The following is a 22,453-nucleotide window of genomic DNA, read 5'->3' as shown; positions in this document are numbered from 1 at the left end:
AGATTATACATTGTTTTGAAAGGCCTAAACCTAGCCTGGGCCTAGGTGAACCCTGTACATTTTGCTGAATATCTCATGAATATTTTTTATTTCATCAGCAAACATCAAGATTTTATTAAAATGTTATCAAAGTTACAAAAGAAAAACAAACAAAACAATCATTTTATATGTAGATCTATAATAAATGCTACTCAATTTCTAAAATGATTTGCACACATGACTTAAGTAAAACATAATCATGGATTAAGTAGACCATCTCTATGGAGTCACACAAGCATGATACACTTTTACTTACACAATTCCTGAAGTTAAAATGAACATTAATTTGATGTTAATCCACAAATAATAACTGCACTTAGATGACCAACAGTTGCCAATGGTAAGAAAGCTACTGCAATAGTAAATAAAAAACACAAACTTCTAAATTGCCTAATCCTTGTAAGCATAAAATAAAAGACAATTTGAAGCACAAGCTTGACATGTAGCCTATGATAGTCTCAGTCAATTTAGTCAGTTGATGATTTTCATAAAGGGGCCATAATCCATAAGACGGTCATCCTACCGACCATTTCTGTGATCATCATGACAATCAACTGACCATCCAGGTATTAACGACAATCATCATAACTATCTCAATTGTGCTCATAGTTATGCCGATCATCATATCGAGTGCGATTGTCCTCGTAACGATCCCCCTGGCGGCCACTGCGATCGTCATAATGATCTCGTCTGCCCTCGTAGCGATCAAGTCGATCACTGGAACGACTGCGACCATCATCATAGCGGTCAAGACGATCACTTGAGCGACTGTGAGTGTCGTCATAGCGATCAAGTCGATCATTGGACCGACTGCGACCATCATCATAGCGATCAAGTCGATCACTGGACCGACTGCGACCATCATCATAGCGATCAGGACCACTGCCATCACTGGACGACTGCGACCATCATCATAGCGATCCGTCGATCACTGGGCCGACTGCGACCATCATCATAAGGCGATCGCGGCTTCTGCAGTCTCATAGCGATCCTAGTCGATCGGTGTAGCAATTGTGCATGGTTATGCGATCATCATATCGAGTCGCGATTGTCATAAATAGCGATCCCCTGGCGGCCACTGCGATGCGTCATAATGATCTGCGTCTGCCCTAAATAGCGATCAAATTCGATCACTGGAACGACTGCGACCATCATCATAGCGGTCAAGACGATCACTTGAGCGACTCTGAGCGTCGTCATAGCGATCAAGTCGATCATTGGACCGACTGCGACCATCATCATAGCGATCAAGTCGATCACTGGACCGACTGCGACCATCATCATAGCGATCAAGTCGATCACTGGACCGACTGCGACCATCATCATAGCGATCAAGTCGATCACTGGACCGACTGCGACCATCATCACAGCGGTCAAGACGATCACTTGAGCGACTGCGAGTGTCGTCATAGCGATCTAGTCGATCACTGGAGCGACTGCGACTGTCCTCTTGGCGATCAAGTCGATCACGAGAGCGGCTGTGACTGCCCTCAGAGCGATCATCATAGCGATTACCGCCTTGACGACCATCAGTGTCAAAGCGATCACTGCGATCCTCCAGTAGATAACCGGTGCGTTGGTTGATGGTGTCCTCTCTGGACTCTCCATACCGAATCCCATCACTCTCATTTTCAGTCTCCAAAGGTGGTTTATCATGGAACTCAACTGCATCTCTACAGGGTTTAGAAAACAATTATTTGTTAATAATTATTATAAAGTTATGCTTATAAAGTTATTATATAAGTTGTGCTGAGTCAACACTGACACACACACACACACACACACACACACGCAAAATACACAAACAAACATATGTTGTCAGAAGCACACCCCATTTCATGATCTGGTGCGTTCTTCTTTTTCCTACAGCAGCAGCAATACACAACAATGAGGAGGACCAGTAGTCCAGCAGCACAACCACCGATGATACCTGCTGTGGAACCGATGTTCATGGAAGCTGCAGAGAGAAAGAATGTAATAAATGGACAATAAAACATGGCAATTGGTTGCAAAAGGCTATATCCTTTGCAGAAGTACAGATGTCCTCTATCCAGCTCCTGTACTGAAAACCGATCTATCCCAGCTCAAACCCTAAACTCCCTAAAATTTCTCCTCAAGAGAGAGTTCAGTCAAAGAAAGATGCAAAACACCATGAGTGATGGGGCTACAGCAGGATCATAGAAGTTTGATCAATTGAGATCAGATATCAGATAATACAATAAACGCTTGTACCCCACCTCTCCTCATTGCTATGGTCCTGAAGGATATGGTTAAAAACAACACTCACGTGGCATAACACTGAGTGTCATGTTGTATGACACTGACCGAATCTTATTGGTTGAGGTGCATTTATAATATCCTGATGTTTCCCTTGATACATTGAAGAGAGACAGAACTCCATTGCCTGTTGAAAAAAAAAACATCTTTAAAACATTAACAGTAAAAAAAGAATATAACAGAAAATAATGGTCAACAAAATATATCCAGGGACACACACAAAACACATGTGACCATGCACACACATACTCTCAGTGGTCCTTGGTGGAAAGGGTTGGGGGATATTTCTGGTGTCAAATCTCTCCCACTTGTATGTGGGAGGTGGAGACCCCTCCGCAGACTTGCAGGTTAGGTTAATATTGTGGCCATACTCTGCTGCTCCCTGGACATTACAGACAGGGACAGATGGAGCAACTATGGAGAGAAAACAGGCATTCATTTTAGATAGGTGTTCTGGGCCAACATGTTCTTTTGTCTGCCTCTGTACACAATATTAATTAAACTTGGCAAGACCAACAGTTGGATGGACAATTGAAAGAATTCAGGTGACTGGCTCAGTTCATATGACTGCCACTTTTTTCATAATTAATGGCTGCTGTGCTCACCAACTTTCTCAACATATATTTATTATACATTTGTGCACAATTATAAACTGTATATACTGTAGTATAGTATATAAGTATACTCTTTTGATCCCGTGGGGGAAACTTGGTCCCTGCATTTATCCCAATCCGTGAATTAGTGAAACACACTCAGCACACAGTGAGGTGAAGCACACACTTAATCCTGACGCAGTGAGCTACCTGCTACAGCGGCGCTCGGGGAGCAGTGAAGGGTTAGGTGCCTTGCTCAAGGGCACTTCAGCCATTCCTATGATCGGGGTTCGAACAGGCAACCCTCCGATTACAAGTCCGAAGCGCTAACCAGTAGGCCACGGCTGCCACATATCTATTATATCATGTTCCAAAAAATCTGCCATTTACCTTAACGAGATTTGTGTCAGAATGACTTGGCTATTTAAACTTTTAGGTAAAACTACTCAAATTCTTAATGCTCACATGAATAAGTAGGTCTAGTTTTCATAGCACTAGATCTGCCCTACTTTTGTTTCTGAAATTTCCTGAGTTTCCTGAATGCATTTCCTCATCCTCTCCTTCCTCTGTTTGACACGGAGCACAGAGCTTTCATGTTAGATCACATTTAAAAAGCGTATGGATTTCTTTTTGATTGATATTAGCCATCATTGAGCAAACAAAAGTCCAGAGTTGCTTTCCATTGTGTAGCATGTTCTGAACAGCAACCAGAAAGTAAATACTCATTTAAGGGTCACTTGGAGGAGCATGAGACTAAAGATATTTCCACCAGACGTGCAACTATCATTCACTGATCGTTCCACCATAAGTGTAACTGCCATTTAACCATCAGCCCTTTTGAATTTAGAGGTAACAAAAGTCATCATTTAGAACATGTTATAGTGTCTCACCCAGTACCAGCAGTCTGGCTGTGTCTGCTGGCTGGCCATCATTATCCCCAGGGATCTTCACTGCACATTGGAAAACTCTGTTGTCTTGCATGGTGACACGAGAGAAGGACAGTGATGATATTCTAGCAGCTACATCATTTGTCATGGTAACTCTGCCCTCATATTCAGAAGTGATGTCTATCTGGTTACCAGGGTGGTAAAAAGTTCCAATTGTTATCTGTATATGTGCAAGAAAAGCATGGAATGTAAAAGGAATGAAGTCCAACAGATCTTCCTGATTCCCATTAAAAGGGAATCAGTGTAACAAAGAGACAATTCAAGTATTTGGGAGAAAGCTTTGTGATGTGAACATATATGCCATATAACGCTTGTACAGTGTCACCTGTGGCTCTGTTGGGTCATCCGCATCAGCTGTCCAGGAGATTATAACAGTGGGACTGTTTGGTTTTTTGGTCTGGAAGATGCATCTCATGGTGACCGGATCATCCCTAGCAACCTCATACTCTGGCTGCTGAAACTCTACATTAATCCCCAAGATGACTGAGAGAGCTTAACAAAAATAAAGAAGTAACATTAACATTTGACTAACTAAATGATAAAACCATTGCACCTTTGGTGTTAATCTCATGCCCTAGCCTTGTGATGTGCCAAAAAATACATCCCATCTGTATCATGTTGACATGAAAATGGATCATTTTTGAAGAATTGTGTTGCCTACAAGATTTCCCTACTTTGAGGACATCAGTATAAGCCTTTCTGGAAGCCAAGACTCCCTCCATTGTGTGATAATTATATATCACATTCCTGTGAATGTCCATTTTAATTGGAAGTCATTAGGTGCAAAACCGAAGGCAACTGAATTCTAAAATAAAATGATTTTGCAATATTGCTGAAATGACAATGGATTTGTAACACAAGTAGGCTTATCAGGCATACCAAGCAAATCTTAGCATGTGTAGTGTAATGACATCAACGGCTGATATACCTGACCTACACCTATATAACGGGAGTAAACGGGAACACCTGCGACCTTGCAACACTTGAAAGACATTTTGCCAAAAGTGACATGCAATTGCCAGCAGAAAGACGTTGAAAAGTCTTTTGAATACTCTCTGTCTTCATTCTTTCAGATGTTTTTCTTTTCACCAAGGTGATTCATTGCACCAACACATTACACATTTGCATTTTTCAAAGTGCAGGAAGTAAGGTTCACTGCATGAGCAAGCATGACCCCTATTTACAGCAACAGGTTACTGAATAGTATACGATTAGTTTGCATTCAGTTATCACCTTGAGCAAAAAAGAGACTTATTTCAAGTTAAGGACACGCTGTGTTTTTTCACTCAATTAAATATTTGCTATTTTATAGCAAAGTCACTCAGTGAAATTAACTTCATAGAGAGCTTCAAGACAAAATATGCTGTTGTAATATCCAAAGAACTGCAACTATTTCTCAAAAGAGAAAATGCTAACTCCATATTAATACAATAGTTGAATATGTTATCAGTTAGAACATGGTCTAACATTAGGGGTGACAACCTAAACTGATTAAAGTTAACTGAATAAATGAAAAAAGTAAAAACTCTTACCTGAGAGTATGTAAAGTCCAAATGTTACCTTTTGCCCAGTACCCATTCTCGTCTGTATTTAATTATGCCAAACAATTTCCACCTAATAAAGCAAAGTTTTTACTTTTTTACTTTTAAAACCAAGACTATCACTGTCTTTCACTGGACTGTGCACTGGCGCTAGCCACACCTTGCCAGGTAAGACTTCATGCCAATGATGGTCAAATATGGACTTTGCCCTCCACACTGACACCTCCCTCTCCATCTGTGTATCAGAACAGGAACTGAAAACTGTTATCAGTTCAAAATATGTTTTATTGTAGACTACTGTGTTAATATTAAGAGTTGTAGCCTATGCACTCCCCGTTGCTGCCATGTATGCAAAGACATGCAAGGAACGGATAGGCCTAGATTAAGTAGATTTACTTCTGCACACGTTTTATTCTGCTATAATAATAAACATTGTAGGTTGTTTTAAAAAAAAAAAACACATTGGGAGAAGGGGATTCATTGTCGGGGTGGGTTTGATATCCCTGCAACTAGGGCCTACGGTGCTGAAACAAATGTGGATTATATGTAAATTAGGTCTCAGTTAAGTAGCATTGTGATACCTGTGAAACTTCACAGATGGGTGCAGGGCTTTTATGAGAAACACCTGAGCAAATCAAATGTGCTCAAGCAGTGGCCATTTCTCTGGCTTTATTTATTTATTTATTTTTATTAACCCGTTCAGAGAATACTTGTAGTATACAGTAACAGTAGTTGATTTGTCTGATTTTTGAAAGCTGATATTTTCAAAAGGATATCAATAATCTGTTTAAACCTTGCCTGCCAGGTGCCCGAGCTCAGGTGCAGTTACGCCACATGAACATATGGAACAAAAAATACTATAGCTTAAACACACAATTAGGCTAACCTGATGGTAGCCTGGTAGATCATCCTATCTAATCAGATCCCATAGGGCGTGTTCATTCAAAAAGCTGATTATTAATAGCGAAAATTAGGTTGCCCATTAGCCTAGTTTACCCTACTGATTAACTGTGATTTGTGAGTCTTTGTATGTATGCTCTCCAAATCACTAGAGGGCAATAGTGAAGAGGAAGTGACATCTATGCATCACAACCATACCAGTGCAGGTGCGCAGGAGGCTACGTATTCGTGTTTGGCTATTCTAAGGTCACCAAGCTCAACAAGAGAAGGTTTGATATATTTTCCTGTATTACAATAATATTTATTTTCAGAACAGCTGTTTTATTGAAATGCACTGTGGTCATTGTTTGCAGCTATTAATGGATGGATGACTATTCTGCCTAATGTCTGCTTGTTAGTGAGGTCAGAATGCTAGCCGGCTAGCCATAGCAGATGATGTTAGCAGAGATACGGTAACTTCACAGCTGGCTAACTTCAAAGACATGCCAGATAGTGTGAGATGGCTAGGTTAAACATAAGTCATGTCAACATTAAATATTTCACTACCATAACATTTTGCCAGTCTACTGTGCCATTCGTCTGTGGTGTGGGTCATTCCATGTCAAATCAGATAGAATCCAGGACTGGTTGCTGCGGCACCTTTTCAGATTTTGCTCAGAGTTTGTTTACATAATGTTTAGCCTAGGTCCCAAAACTAAGACCAGTAAGATATATTTTGTTAAATTCCAACATTTTTACACCCTTTATTTTTTTTCATAATTGTTAATCTCTCAAAAATGTCTTATCTTGGAAACTTGAAACACATGTTCTCAGTATGACTGGACCAGTAACAGTTTGTAGTGCATGCCCTAGAACTAAGTGCAAGTACTGGTGTAGCCTAGAAATCTAGACGCACGTCAGGCTAAAAACTGGTGATATTCAGGATCAAAATACTGATTGATGTCATGTGGATACAAAAAAATAGTTACTTAATCTTGTGCCAATATTTGAGGTCTCTGTAGCAAATGCACGTGAAATATTCGGCCAAGGATAAAATGAGGTGATTGCATTTGTCTTGGCAGTTTTTCTAAAAATATTTTTATTTTTTATAATTGTTTTTATTTACTTTTCAGAGATTACATTGGAGTTCCAATATGCATATCAACAGTATATTAGATTTTACCATCATAATCTCAATTACAGTACAACAAATCAATCACACAATACAATATGGCTTCCACCCACATAGGCTATACCAAAGTCCTTTTAGGCAAATCCCTCCACTTCGGCGGCCATATTTCAAGGTTTTTTTGGGCACTCATCGGGCATCCTGTTCGGCAGAAATGCGCGTGCGCAAGGCTTCACGACACCAATCTTGCTCCAGCGGCGAGTTCACAACACATGATTGGCACGATGTCTTCACATCACACCATATGATTGGCTCAATGTATTCACATGTCGACGTTTTGCCGCGGAAGGGGTGTGATATGCGTAGACAACTGCCATATTGGCGTTACAAATTAGCCCCATGCATTTCTATGGAGGAATTTTTGAGTGCTGTGTCTCCTCATTAGAAAGTCTGGGCTATACATACAGCATTCATCTACACCCATATCCACATACCCTCTAACTACCCCAGTACCCCCCCAACCACCACCCCCACATACCCACACCTAACATAGACAAAACATCCACATTCACCCTCACACACAGTTGGCAGTTTTGATGGGACTAAAATGGTGTGTGGGGTAGCTAGTGCAAAAATAAATACTAAAAAACATATAAAATACCATTTCCGATTCGTGCAACAAAAATATTGTCCGTGAATTTACGTGTTCATGTACCGAAAATTAACCGAACCGTGACTTCTAAACAGAGGTAAACACCGAACCGTGATTTTTATGTACCATTACACCCCTACTATCTATTTATCCATTGTACAACATTGGCACTTTGTTCACTAAATGTGCATACATTGAGCTACTTCCACATAGATTTTTATGTGCCTTCTAGCTACTCCACATACCATTTTAAATCTTTGATGGGGGGTCACGCTTCTCCAAATCTTGATTCGATTTCATATTCGAATCAAGTCAGGATTCGATTTTCAAACCTTTTTCAATTATATTACTATTAATGCAATTTTTTAAATTTTTTTTTTTTTTTTTTTTTACCTTTTTGTCTTATTTCCTTGTTTTGGGGATTTTTATTTTGAAACTGCATATTTTAAAACAAGCCTACAGCGAACAGACCAGACATTAAACATAGACGTGAACATGAAATGACACAAAACTATATTTTCATTTTATAAGTTGAGTAGGCTAAGTTAGTGTTAACTGACGTGAATGAAAGACAAAATAGCATACTTCCATACCGGAGATTTCAGAGTGGCAAGTTCGGTTCATGTTGTTTTTTTTTTTTTTGCAGCTTGAAGTTAGAGGACAGAACCCGCCACAGTTCAACGTGTGTGTGTTTTGTTTTTTGGTCTCTTGGCATGCATGCTGGATGTGACATTGGGGGTGTGGCTGCATTGTCAATTCTACATTTGATTTCGACGTTCAAGATATAATTTTGATCGATTTTTGACTTAAGACCGAAATCGTGACACCCCTACTTCAAGCCCATTGTATGTGGAAAGCTGAAATATTGACAGATTATTAAAATATTGCATTTAATAGGGGAAAAAAGATTGATGCCAAATATGTACAAAAACAAGTTTATACTACCATGCCATGCAAACTGTTAATCATACTGAGAACATGCTTGTCTTCCATCCTACAGAGTTTGGGCTGGCTATGAATAATGCTTTTCATGATATTAATGCCCAAACATTGCTTCCCAGATTAAAAAAAAAAAAAAAATCGGGCTGTAAAACTGAAGTAATATCAATGGCTGAAAAAAAGAGGAACTAGGATTTAAACAGAAATTACATGGAATGACCCATGTCTCAACAAAGTAGATGTAGGATGACTTTGCTTAGCTGAGTTGTGCCAGTGTGCTGGAGGTAATGTGCTGGAGGTAATGAGCACTTTTTCCAAGATAACTGTACAGTTCTGTTCTGGTATACTGGTCATGCTTAAAAAATTATTCTCGACAACTGTGATTTAGGTGTTACAAAGCATAGGTCTAATATGGAACTGATGTTGTATTGGTTTCTATCCCAGTGAAATGATTCGTTTTGTTTATACCCCTGCACTTTCACATGTTCACATCAAACTTTTTTTGACAGGTATGGGTGGGGATCACGGCCACAGCAAAGTGGCCCTGCCAGACTACAAGATCTGGAAATGGGAGGGAACGCCACTTGCAGACACACAGCAGAGGCTTGCTCGGAGGGGATTGCGGGACCCATGGATGCGGTAGGGAGCCAGACCAGCCTTTGCATAGAACTATTGTCATTATCACAAATTTATTATTGTAAATTTGTTGCTTGTTTTGAATTGACAACTTGGAAGATAGCCCATCATTGGCCAAATAGTGGAGAGAATTGGTAAATGAGTCTCTGAATTAGCTGTGCCTCTCGACGACTATAGACTTAAGAAATTCCCTGACTGCACCTTTAAACTGAACTAAACCAAAAAGTTCAACTATAATTCAACTCTAACTGTGTTGTGTTCCCTCTATGGATTATAAGTGGTCTGTGGAAGTGAATGTTTAAATGCTAAAATATGTATTGCAGGAATGAAGCTTGGAGATACACAGGATCATTTGGTGTTCCAGTTACCTTTAAAGATGTCCTTGCCCGTGGGTTCAAGAAAGGATTCCTTGCTTTTGCTGTGTGCCTGGCAGTGGAGTATGCTTTTTTCCCTCCCAAGAAATCAGAGCACTGATTCATGTTTGGAAGTAAAAGCTGGACTTTGGAGGCATCTATCACTGTATGTGATCATAATGGTGTTAACCAAGATGTGTACTTTTTGTCTTTCCCATGAATATTCCTTGGATGTTGTAATTAGATTGTATGGTCATGTTTAACTACATGCATTAATAAAATAATATAAAAATGTCATTTGCAGTTTTTAGTCATCACTTCTAGGTGATTTAATTTCAGTGGCTACAATTGCAATAGCATCCTAAACCTTGTGAGAAGGGTGGTACAAACAGCATCAAGTATATTCGATGCCTTACTGAAAAAAGTTATCCTTGCTTTGTGTTTTCAACAACTGATGAGGTTTTCACCTCAATTTCTAGGCTTACCACTTTCATGTTTTGGGTTGAATCAGGGAGGAACTGTTCAGCATTACTAAGGATGTTGTTGGATGCAGTTTACTGCATTTAAAAAAAAAAAAAAAGATCATGGCATAGGACAGTATCAGAAAAGTGAAGGCTACTGAACAAAAATATACGCTAGTTTCACTGAGCATTTTCAATTTCCCATTTTACATGAGTTGAAGTAAAAGATCTAAAGCTTACACAGCAAAGGTTTATTTGTTCACAAATACGGTAAAACCATCATTAGTGAGCACTTCTGTACGTTTAGTTCACAGGCAACCACTGTGGTGGAAATCCCTGCTATAAGTATGCTAGTTGCCCACCTCAAAACTTTGAACAAACACTTTTTGCTCCAGTCGGTTCAGTTAACCTGGACAGTTTTGTTCGGTCGGTTCGGTTTACCTGGACTGTTTTGTTACCTATGTTGCCTGACTCTGCTCTACCTATCTGGGTCTGACCCTGATATTCTTGTGGACTTACTTTTCAAGACATGCAATGGTGTCATTGAAGTCTAATTTGTATTTGCTCAGCTACACCCAAGTCAGTCATAAGTTCTGCAGAGTACTCCAGTAATGCAACAATTGTATAGGCTAATTTAGATCTTTTTCATATAGCCTAATATTTTAGATAAAATAGAGAGCTGGTAGTGGCTGGTTGTCATTGTGACTGCTACTGAAGGTCTTAACAACTCAGGTTAAGATGTTAGTCCTTATGATTAAGCAACCCAGATATCAAATAATATCAAATAATTTGATAAAAATGTTGAGGTATACTCTTGTGATACTTGAATTTCCCCTTGGGGATCAATAAAGTATCTCTATCTATCTATCTATCTATCTATATACTTGAGCAGTCAACTTGGTGAAATTGGCCAGTTCCTTTTACACTAATATTATGTATTCTTCGCAAGCATCATCAGGCATTGGGAATGAAGCAACACACAGTTTATTAGGGAAAACTGCACTATAGGCCAAGGCCTATTTTTAACACACTACTCAAAAACATCAGGCTACGGCTTTCGGGTGAAATTTAAGGATGAACTTAAAATCCACCAGCCTAACCTTTCTAAACTTTTGAATGCGCATGTCCAACAGTTCAATGTTTCAGTAGGCTAGGCTACTTTCTGTACTGAACATTAAATTTCACCCCTACCTTTTTGTGAGTAGCACAAATAGCCTTCAATGTAGAAGTAATGACAGGAAGAGCCGACTCTCAATTTGTTTGTAGGCCTACGAAGTGCAATGGAATTTTTCTCGAAACCTCATCACTTCACTTTATAGCTTATTAGTTGCCTTATGACTTCACTTTACATTACTTTCCTTTCATGAGAACTCATTTCCCTTGCTGGGGGATTCCTCGGGGGAAGTGAAATTGCGTCATGGGTAGCCTCCCTCTCAGATGTTATGACAAAATATGCTCTCTTTAGGCTACTGTCCGATCATTTCGGGTTGAGTAGGCTAGGACTAATGTAGGCTATCTTACATGGCTTTGGATCACAACAGGTATAATGACCGCACAGTTATCGCTAACTATTAAGCAAATTGCTGAAAGTCTTAGTTTTGCGGAGCGTAAGACATTACTATACTTATCCGGAGTGGAGGACGTCAATTTCGCATCAGCAGATATCAGAAACGTACTGAGTTGCGTGACAAATGTAGTGGATATGGATGTATTTTTGATGGAACTCATGTTCAGGATGAGACGTTTCGACATATTAAAGAAAGTACTACGAGCCAGCAGGACAGAAGTTGACGAAATACTGAGAACTGTACAGTTCGTCTCAGACTACAGGTAGGCTACTGTCACGTAGGCCATTCATTCAATAGCTAGTTGCCATTTAATGTTAGCCTGTAGGCCATAGACATCAGATCTATAAACGACACTCTCGTCACAGGTTTAACACGTGTCAAGCATAGCCTAAACCTACAAAATATGAAGCTATTATAAGCCTAGTGTGTCTGATTCCAATTTCATTTCAGAGTGCTTATGGTTGATCTAAGTGACAATATTGGAGCAGAGGATTTGCGCTCCATAGGATTTCTGCTCAGTAGTTCCCTGTCAAGAGAAAGGCTGGATGGCATGCAGGTAGGCTACATTGCCTATAGTACTTTATTTTTAAGTCCCTGTTTAAACCAAATAAATCAGAGGAGTTAACAGAGAGGAATGTATTCTTTGTCAATATCACAGAGTTTCTTGGACATAGTCACTGACCTTGAGAAGCAAGGTGAAGTGTCCAATGGGAGTATGGACCTAATAGAACAGTGTCTTAAGAGCATTCACCGTATTGATCTTGTAAAAAAGATAAACAAGTACAAGGAGAAAGGTGAGCATTTTTAATTGTATTAATTTTTAAACAGACTGTGTTCAACAAATGCACTCCACATATTATGATTATTCATCTCCTTATGATGATGACTAATCATTTCATAGTAGCCTGTGTCACGCTTTTCTTCATTTTGCATTGCTGACATGAGTCATGTTACATTTCATTGAAAATAATGATAGTGTGTTTTTTTTCCAGTAGCAGAAATACAAGGAACATCTGTGTCAAATCACACAATTGGTATTAAGAATCTTAGAAAGGTGAGAAGCACTGTAAATATTTTCCCAGACAACTGTTTTGTGACCTCTTGTTTTTCAAGTGAAACCTATGAAGCGCTTTGTAGTTACAGGTACATTTATTCTCTCCACAGTCAGAACAAGAGTCCAGGGTTACCCCTGAGGTTTCAAATGAGAAGTGGGAACTACTCAGACTTCAGAGTAAGAAGAAATTAACATTGCTTTAATTTTATTCAAATTAAGTTATGGAATTTATCTGACTAATCATGTCTTTCATCACAGTATGACATTAAGAATTTGTTTCTCATTGTTTAGTTGTGCATTTTGTATAAAAGCAATCTGTTGTCTGACGTGTCTCTCAGTTGAGTTTTGGTTTCTATTTGAATGCGTTTTCTGTTTTTAATGTAGAAAATGACAGAATGTCTTGTAGGCCCACCAAAAGTGAAAGAATATCCTATCAGGTAAGACTGCCACTGTTCATTCATTGAGCCCATCCCCCACACACATACATTTTGGCATACTTGGTCTTACTACAATCTACATTTGCGAACAACTTTCTCATACAAATTGTCAACTATTTATTAGTCTCCAAGTGTATTGATAATAGACACAATTAGAAGACCTTTCACTGCTAATTCTAAATGGCCAAATGGGAATGTAGTAGTGTTTTTTTTTCTGCAGAATTCATTGGATGTGTATAGATTGCAGGCCCAGCCTCGTGGAGTATGTGTGATCATCGACTGTGTGGGATATGATGGAGGTGAGCATTTACAAAGTAACTCATTGTCCTGGAATGGTCTTTTTCATTCTTATCACTAGTTTATGATCTAACTATGCTGAGAATGAGAGTAAATGTTAAGAAACTCGACAATGGATATTTTTATTGGCATGCACTAAATCTGTCTCTAAAAGGTTGTAGCAGCTGATTTGAGCAATTGCTATTCACACAGACAGGCTTGAACAGACATTTAAGTGTCTACATTTCCACGTGATCATGCGGAAGCTGCTGAGTGTGACAGACTGCCTGTCTACCTTACGAGAGGTGGCCCAGCTCAGTTGCCACTGTGATGCGGACGCCTTCGCCTGCTGTCTCATCAGCCGGGCTTCCGAAAGTCACCTGCTGGGCACAGAGGCACAGGCCTCGGGCCTGAGCCTAGATGCGGTCAGGCATCTCTTTAATTCCAACTCCTGTCCAGGGCTGGTGGGCAAACCCAAACTATTCTTTGTCCAGAGCTACAGCGCCTTTGAGCCTCCGAGGTCAGCTGGATGCTCAGGCTACTACAGCTACTGGGATAAGTATCTTGAAACAGATGGGCCTGCTGTGGCCTATGATGAGGCCATCCCCACATCTGCAGATGTCTTTTGGAGCCACTGCTGGACACAGGAGACAGCTCTGAAAGAGCAAAACCACCAGTCTGCATATCTGCAAGCTTTGCAGTCATCACTTTTGAATGGGCAACAAGGGTAAGCTTGTTTTGGGTTGTCTTAAAACATTATTGGGGGCCTGTGAAGCTGCGATGGCGCCCATTGTGTTTTTACGTTTTCTTATTATTATGGATCCTTCGCAATGGGAGGGATGGCAGCCCATAGAACCGTCTGGTAAAAAATTGTGAGATTTGGCACACTGATTGGGTACAGTCCCATGATTCATTTCACCACGTTTCATGTCTGCACCACAGGCACTCTAGCGCCACCAATGGTTGCCATTGCATCCATTAGCCTATCACTTGATTGAGGCATTGCAATGCTGCTTATTGTCTGTCAGGATACTGTTTCACTGATTTCTTTCTATGAGCTGTGACAGATGTTGGGATGTGAATGTTATATATTCTGTCCCCTGATAGTATACTGTTTTACTGGTTGATTTGACAAATAATCTATAGACCTGCCCTATAAGCACCTTATGTCTGTTTGGAATTGTTCTGAGAGCCTTTTGATGCATCTCAGAAAGGAATGTCCACCACATCCAGTGTGAATATATTTGACTGAACTCATTGAATGTAGCTGAATAGGCTACTCATGAGCGTATGTCTTATAGCTGCAATAGGATTAATTTTCGCAACACCGTATTTTGGGTGGCCTGTAAAGACCCAGTGGTTTTCCTGTCTGGCCCGCTTGGTAATTAAGTTGAACAGCCCTGGCCTAAATGTTATTGCATTGCTGTAAGTCGCTTTGGACAAATGTGTGTCCGCCAAATGAATAAATGTAAATGTAAATGCATATGTCAGATGTAATAGCATTGCTAATAGCATGCTTGACTACTTAGCTTCCTCATTGCTGCCTGCATCTATGTTTGTTCATTAAAATCATCATCATTACAGTTGATGCTTATGTCATTCATTGCTAATTATGTGTTATGTATTATGGATTTTTTTCTCTATTCTGTTGCAGAAAGAGGAATCTTCTGGATGTTCATATGGTGGTGAATCAAAAAATCTTTGAGCACAATGATAGGAATCCAACACAAACATATGGACTTGATCTTAGACACACACTTCGAAAAATGTTATTTCTGTCATAATTGCTTATTTTGAGGGAATATCATTGCATTGTGAACTTGAAAAACAGTCTTTCAGATACATTTATAGCATGAGTATGCTAACAATAATATATATATTGCTTCAAGAATGTTCTTTGAATTTTACCCATTAGGCTAATTTGTATGTACGGTACTTGTTTGTTGTTGCACTGACGTTGTTGTGAACTTGCCCCCAAGGATATCACAAGGTGCTAATTTTAGTATTTATTTGATTAGTATTAGTTATTGACTGACATTATTAACTTTGCATTAATCCTTTTTAGCAGCTACAATGACATTTGTCTAAGTGGGTTGCACCATTTTGCATCTATCTCATAAATAAATTGTTAAAGGACAGCATTTGCCACCCATGTAGCCAGAGGGGACAGGTTGAACAGTGGGGTATACTACGAAGCACGTTAGATAGATAGATAGATAGATAGATAGATAGATAGATACTTTATTGATCCCCAGGGGAAATTCAAGACTTACCTAGGCTATCTAGACATATCGAGGCTACACAAAGCCTTGACTCAGGGGTATAAGTTAAGTGATACTACGATAGCAGTTATGTGATATATTTGTCAAACTAGGCTTTCAACTCAGATCTGTGCGCGTTCTCTGTGTTGGGATGATGTTGGCCAATCGTGAAACGTGGAGACGCACAAGACCGCCTATATTAAAAAAACAATTACTTCCGGATTTATGAGCGATAGGGTAATCTACACTGCGGTCATTTTTAATGTCTAGCCTATAACATCAAATAAATTGATGTTGTAGGCTATGGTATGCACGTCCATAGTGGCATATTTGCACGCACTATTAAAGGACATGTGAGATGCAAAATGTTTGTAGAGGCGGAGCTCCACCTGTAAGATATATGACAGAATCCTACATGTGAGAGAACTTCATTTTTCAAGATAATTGATTGGTCAGTGGGCAGTAGTTTTGGTTTGGTTGAGGGCATAAGACACCATGGTGATACAGTGACGCTAAAACAGAGCCACTTTCGTGTCACAGCATACCCTGGCTTTAAGCGCAACATACCTCGCTAACCTACTAATCGAGATTCGTAGTATAGCCCATTGGTGTGATGATGATGAGCATCACTTTCTCATGAATGTACGCAAAACAGAAGAAGTACTGATAGATTCCAGATCAATCAGTAACCAGCACTGTTGCCATAAGGATATTAAACAAGTTACTTCTTACTTACGAGGGCATGCCAACAGTGATCTTAGCCTTAGGTGGCAGATGTGGCAAGTGTAAAAAAGGAGCACTCTAAGAAGGCAGTGGACCTGCTGGTGATGACATATTGATCTAGCACTGTCTTCACACTCCTTCATGCTAACTCAAGATTGATCTAGCCTAACTAGGGATGATCCTTAGAATAAGGATGAGTTTCAGAAAACCTAGCATCAACAAATTGCCTAGCACCATATGGTTACACCATATAACTTTATTTTCCTCAATGAAAATTGGCAACAAGCAGTAAAACTTTGATTTGATTTTTGCAGTCATCAGTTACATAGAGGATTGAAGTAAGGTGAGGCTATACGGGTGGCTGTGTTGTGTGTGGATTTATGTAGGAGAGAGTTGTGTGACTGTAGGCTATTTTTTGTCAGTCATGTCATTCATGTCTGCAAAATGCATATGTGTGCAATTTAAGGTTTATTTATTGTGCTTTTAAGGGAAGTGAGACTGTAATGTATGTCAGAGTGATGTAAATGTGTTCCAGTCATTGTCTCATTTGATGTGTACTGTTTGATTTCTTTTATCCAAGACAATTTTCTTCGTTACTGTAGGCTGTGGTGCTTTACAATATTAGTCTATGTACACTTTAAGTTGGACAATATAAATTATTTATGAAATATATATTGTTTATACACATATGTCCCTTTTATGAATAAATAAATAAAATAATGAAATTGAATTATTCACTCACGGGTATGCTTTGTCTTTATGTGTCAATGTCTTGTGTGGAGCGCTTTGGGTTGCACTCTGCATACAAAAATGCGCTATAAATAAAGTTACTTTACCTTACCTACCTAACCTCATATGGTCATTATGTTGATTGTTGTATGGAATGATAACTGGTGAAGATTCGATTTCACTTTAGTGGTTTGGTTTATACAGTAGGCTACATGGACTTTTCTGTGTTCATAGACTAAGTGATTTTGGTATTGAACGAAACCACTGAGGGATATAAATAGGCTAGGCCTACTGTATTTTTCAAAATAGTCCACTTGATGGCGACGTCGACTCTTGAATGTAGCCAAGCCCTTTATAAGTAGGATAGCCCAGCCCAAGTAGCCTAGACGACATACGGCGTCCTAATATATTTAGGCTATCCATTCCTACTAAATTAGCCTATGAATTCAATACAAGAGCGTCCTTAATAGGCCTATCATAGTCTGTGGAATGCTGATCCTCACTTTGCACCACCCTAAGCACACCTGACCTAATATTCATACAGTTTAGCTAATGCATCGAATTTGTGCATGATAAGCAATAAAAATGCTTGGCAAATATGTGATTCATTAAAGGTCTAGATCTAACAGAGAACACAGGCAGGGCCAGGTCACACGTAGGCCTATACGCACCTGCCTGACGTTACAAAAGTTAACATGGTCAATCTAGAAAGTGTTGGGGCGCAAATTAGTCGTCAATGTTGGTTACAGTGTCTCTGTCCTAGAAACACATCATGAGAGGAGAAATTATTGTGCTGAAGAAGAAATGAAAGCTAATTATTTCACACCAGCAGTATCTAGGTGAGTTTGAGGGCGATAACGCGCAGCCAGGCACAGTGCACGCGCAGTATCAGGGCTGCTGTTGCCACACTGCTGCAATGGCGGCGCACTGAAGATTGAAGTTGAATGAGTTTATTTCCGTGTGTCGTGTATGGATTGTGGCAAGAATACGCGAAGGAGAACAAAGCTTCAGTGGCAAACGAATTCTGACAAGTGTCTTCGTTCCTGCATTTCTGTTGAGAGAGAAATGTGCTAGCCGTGCTAGCGAACAGTAGCCTATGCAACCGCTCCGTGGAATCATCTCACATCTGCATGCAATAGGGAACCACCACCACCCACCACTACTCGCTCGTTGGACAATTTCAGGAGGAGTATTCACAAACCAGTGAATCACAGAGTGAACTGGAACATCATGGCTGAACGAAACTCCACTGGATTACTAATGATGATGATGGAGCCAACTCCGGCAATTGCAATGACCCTCCCGGCAGAGGTTCGAGAGAAACTCGCGGAGCTGGAGCTAGAGCTATCCGAAGGTATTCACCTTTTATTGCTAACGTTACACTGGGCAAGGCGGACACAGTATGAACAAGGTGTAAATCAGGAAAAGACAGTTCAAACAGACACTGCTAGTCTGTTAATTTCGTTCCCTAGGTTATAGGGAAATTATTTGATAAATCTGGTCTGTTTGATCTATCCGGCGTTAGTACTGATAAAGACTCAAGACGATATGTTGGAGGGTAATGGTAACGTTAAGCTGTGTTTTTGAGTTAAGGTAAACTATTGTGTTTCATAGCACATTATGGTCAACATAGGCTACGCAGGGCAAACACCCTTATGTGCTGTGAAATTTTGCTACTCCTTATCTAAAGATCAAATACAAAGTGGGGCTAACAACCTAAATTGTGCAAGTTATGACACAATTGCTAGAGTGCAGCAAACTATTCTGACAGGATGACCAGGTTGGTGATGATATGAAAGAATCGGCCTGTTAACTTAGTCGTATAAGAAAAAAAAATGAGTTGTATTGCTTTTGTTCATTTCTAGAAGCTTTTTTCAAGGACCACACACATGTGGCTTCCTCTGGATAGGTCCGCCTGTTGTTTTGTGTTGATGAGGTCGTCCAGTGAAGTAGTGGAACAGAGACAAGACAGACTGTCATGAATTAAGAGGTTCTGGTAGCCTACTGTTCACAGTTTTGGTCAGCTGTGAATGGGAATGTCTTGGTTGTCAATTCTCATGGAAACATGTGCGTGTACAGTTGTTCTGTCCTGAACACCTAGAAGGCTACAAAATATATGTTATGCATTAGGCTTATGCTTGTATCTATTTGAATTATATCAGTTATTTGGGAAAATATTGTTTTGGAATATTCTCACAAAACAAGAACTCTCATACCTCACAAAACTCAGTCTTTTGGGAATATTGTTGTTAAAGGCAAAGCTAAGGTAACCTGGGAGCAGCTATTTAATTGAGCAAAAGGAAATGGCAGTGAACCGGCTCATTTTAACTGAAGCATATCTCCACATAATTTTGGAGTGTCGGAGGCTGAAGTTGAGCTCTACCTATCTGTGCCATGACCATCCATGCTTTCCATGTATGAAAGGAGACTAAGCTGTTTTCCATGCACCACTGTAACAAATGGAGTAAGCACTAGGTCAGTTTTTGAATAATGTCTTTGTCTATTCCTGTGTAGAATCATTGCCAAAGAGTCTGTCCTGCACATGTTTTTATTTTGGAATGAAGAAAGTCATAGCAGAGGTTCTTTTTTTGGAGACACATCAGAAGCATGAGAGGCTCTGTAGCAGCCATGGGTGCAAGATGGGTTTTGATAGATTTGATATGTAGTGAGAGGAACTGACATTATTCTTGGGCAGTTAGTCAAGAAATGATATATGTGAACTTGTAATCTCCTCTTACAGAGATGAGACAGGTCACAAAGCTGTGGAAGAGAGGACCAAGGGTGTGGAGGGATGTTGCTGTGAGGCTATGTTATGCTTTTAGGTCTACGTTACACACTGTCATCTAGCAAGTGTGTCTAGCTATTGTAGTGAAGTTAGAGGTAAGAGATTTAACTAGTTATTATCTTGTGACTCGAGTAACTTTATTATCAGAACTCCACAGGAAAAGTTAGATGTGAACCATGTAGCCGTTGTGTGTTTGTTACTATTGTGGAGTACAGCCCAAATCAAGCAGATTAGAAAAGAATCCCTGTACCCTTAGCTACAGTACCTGTCCACCTGCTTTCTTGTTGGCCATATCTGATTGAAAGGTCCATGCTGGAAATTTGTCAGCATCTTACTGGCTCAACAGTAACATGGAGCAGTGCATAAGGCCAGGCCGTGCACACTAATGACCTATATTGCATTTGATTAGATTGGGGACTGGGTGCTGATGTGCTTCAGTAGACCTATTTTCTTGTCAGGCTTGAGGGAGAGAAGGTTGCCTGGGAGAGAGGAACGGAAATAGAAGCTCATGATAGGGCAATGGTTGGCAGTCAGTCTGTTTGAGGACCCAAATCAGTAATTTCCTAGTCTGTGTGTGTGTGTGTGTGGGCAGAGGGTAAATCTCCCTGGCAAACTTAAGCCTATGCCTAATCATTTTGTTTTGGGTTTAAAAGGATTATTACAGCCCTCCAAATAAGCACATTTTTTCACCACCTCAGTGAAAACAGCCGGGTGGCATGACTGATTGCCACGCCCTGTATCTGCATGGCCTCTGTTTTCCTGCTCTGCTCCGCATGTCACTTCCTGTCCTGCTGTCTCAGTCTGATACTGTAGCTGTCCGTGTCTTTTGCTGGTCAACAGACTGACTTGCCATGACTTTTGCTACTATTAGTCACCCAAAAGAATATGGTTGCCACCAGCTGAAGTGATCTTCAGTATGGTGTTGATAAAGGTAGTCATGTAGAGTAATGTATGACTCACCTGTCTTAGGAACTTCTCTCACTTCTGTCAGTGAGACTGGGAAGTGACTTAATCTCACCTCAAATCCAGCAACTCCGACCTGTTTGCAGAGCCGGGTTAGGCTGTACCACCCTCTCATCACATGTAGGCCAAATTCATAGCTGAACAAACTCATTTGTTTGATGAGCTTTGTGAAATAGGAGATGTTGTGGATATGTTAATATGCCGCTAAGATTCTGTTTTGGGTTATTCGCTCTGTTTGTTTGTTGTTTTTCTTCCCACAGATGCCAGTATTTATGTAGGCCTATGTTCCCAGTCTTCCCGTATCTCATTATCTTGCATCCTCTATGTAAACCGATGACTGCAAAATCAAATAAAAGTTTGATTCCTGCTGTGAGATTCACTTCCTGTGAATCTCATTGGAAAAGGCTGAAGCAAATTATACTGTAGAAAAAAAGATGGTTATATTGGTGTAACCAGATGGTTGCCCCAGGGCTTAGGCAGTTTGTTGGTGCTAGTTTTTCTGAAAGGTAAAGTCGTTATTCTCATCCTTATTCTAAGGATCATCCCTAGTTAGGCTAGATCAATCTTGAGTTAGCATGAAGGAGTGTGAAGACAGTGCTAGATCAATATGTCATCACCAGCAGGTCCACTGCCTTCTTAGAGTGCTCCTCTTTTGGGAGGAAGAGGAAATTGTGTAGGTTATGCACCCCCCAACCCCTCAATTATGTCTTCCACTTTTCCTTTTTATGTCTGTCTCAAGAGGGTGTGTGGGAGTTCCATGCGCTGTTATCCTACCCAGTACTTAATTAGCCCTGTATTCGAGACTAATAAATAAGTGAGTTGCATGCCATGTGAAACTGAGTTCCTAGCAAATCTGGAGCCTGACTCTTGCGCACGTGAATTATTTATCATCCCCACAGAATGCTTGATATTCTGGCTACTTTTTTTATGGGCAGCGTGGTGGCGGCCTTGGGTCTTACCGAGGCACTCAGAATTATATCCAATGGGAGCCCTGCGAAAGGATAAGGGATTATAGCTGAGATGTTGTGTGGTAGGAGCATGTGGCATTTTACTGTGACACTTTTGCCTGTGAATTGATGTGGAAAGTGGTGGGGCAGTGAGTGCAGATGTGTCCAGGGTCCGATCTGCTGGGTTCTTGACAGATGACAGTCAGTGTCCTGGATGCGGACCAGTGGCTCCGGGGCCGGTGGACGCAAAACAAGGTCAAGAAG

General features: G+C 40.2%; 4 protein-coding genes across 5 annotated transcripts in view; 3 read left to right on the top strand and 1 right to left on the bottom strand.

Annotated features, from left to right (window-relative positions):
- Window positions 1-101: 101 nt before the first annotated feature.
- LOC125292310 (cell surface A33 antigen-like) lies at window positions 102-5,739 on the bottom strand. The gene is made up of 8 exons (XM_048239525.1): window positions 5,389-5,739; window positions 4,182-4,348; window positions 3,800-4,016; window positions 2,566-2,730; window positions 2,327-2,443; window positions 1,870-1,996; window positions 1,357-1,712; window positions 102-898 (listed from the first exon to the last, which is right to left on the bottom strand). The coding sequence occupies exons 1-8, from the start codon at window positions 5,432-5,434 to the stop codon at window positions 633-635; spliced, it is 1,461 nt and encodes a 486-aa protein (XP_048095482.1). The 5' UTR covers window positions 5,435-5,739; the 3' UTR covers window positions 102-632.
- A 727-nt stretch (window positions 5,740-6,466) lies between these two features.
- ndufb3 (NADH:ubiquinone oxidoreductase subunit B3) lies at window positions 6,467-10,282 on the top strand. Its single transcript, XM_048239413.1, has 3 exons — window positions 6,467-6,566; window positions 9,506-9,635; window positions 9,956-10,282. Exons 1-3 carry the CDS (start codon window positions 6,479-6,481, stop codon window positions 10,104-10,106), a joined length of 369 nt encoding a protein of 122 aa, XP_048095370.1. The 5' UTR covers window positions 6,467-6,478; the 3' UTR covers window positions 10,107-10,282.
- A 1,567-nt stretch (window positions 10,283-11,849) lies between these two features.
- Window positions 11,850-15,998, top strand: LOC125292373 (CASP8 and FADD-like apoptosis regulator). Of its 2 annotated transcripts, none has more exons than XM_048239621.1 (9): window positions 11,850-12,276; window positions 12,465-12,570; window positions 12,673-12,808; window positions 13,010-13,068; window positions 13,179-13,245; window positions 13,453-13,505; window positions 13,726-13,804; window positions 13,995-14,508; window positions 15,436-15,998. In XM_048239621.1, the coding sequence occupies exons 1-9, from the start codon at window positions 11,993-11,995 to the stop codon at window positions 15,563-15,565; spliced, it is 1,428 nt and encodes a 475-aa protein (XP_048095578.1). In that variant the 5' UTR covers window positions 11,850-11,992; the 3' UTR covers window positions 15,566-15,998. The 2 variants fall into 2 exon arrangements, with proteins under 2 accessions (XP_048095578.1, XP_048095577.1); XM_048239620.1 differs by having other exon boundaries at window positions 13,007-13,068.
- A 2,354-nt stretch (window positions 15,999-18,352) lies between these two features.
- The window catches only part of dip2a (disco-interacting protein 2 homolog A), a 94,386-nt gene continuing 90,285 nt past the window's right edge, over window positions 18,353-22,453 (top strand). The window contains 1 exon segment of the mRNA XM_048239373.1: window positions 18,353-18,848. Within this exon segment, the coding sequence (XP_048095330.1) occupies window positions 18,725-18,848 (124 nt within the window). The 5' untranslated portion in view covers window positions 18,353-18,724.

The sequence above is a fragment of the Alosa alosa genome, chromosome 3 (genome assembly GCF_017589495.1).
Source record: "Alosa alosa isolate M-15738 ecotype Scorff River chromosome 3, AALO_Geno_1.1, whole genome shotgun sequence".
In the NCBI taxonomy this organism is placed as follows: domain Eukaryota; kingdom Metazoa; phylum Chordata; class Actinopteri; order Clupeiformes; family Clupeidae; genus Alosa; species Alosa alosa.
The sequence above is the reverse complement of the archived record's forward strand: the minus strand, read 5'-3'. Positions and strand labels throughout refer to the sequence as shown.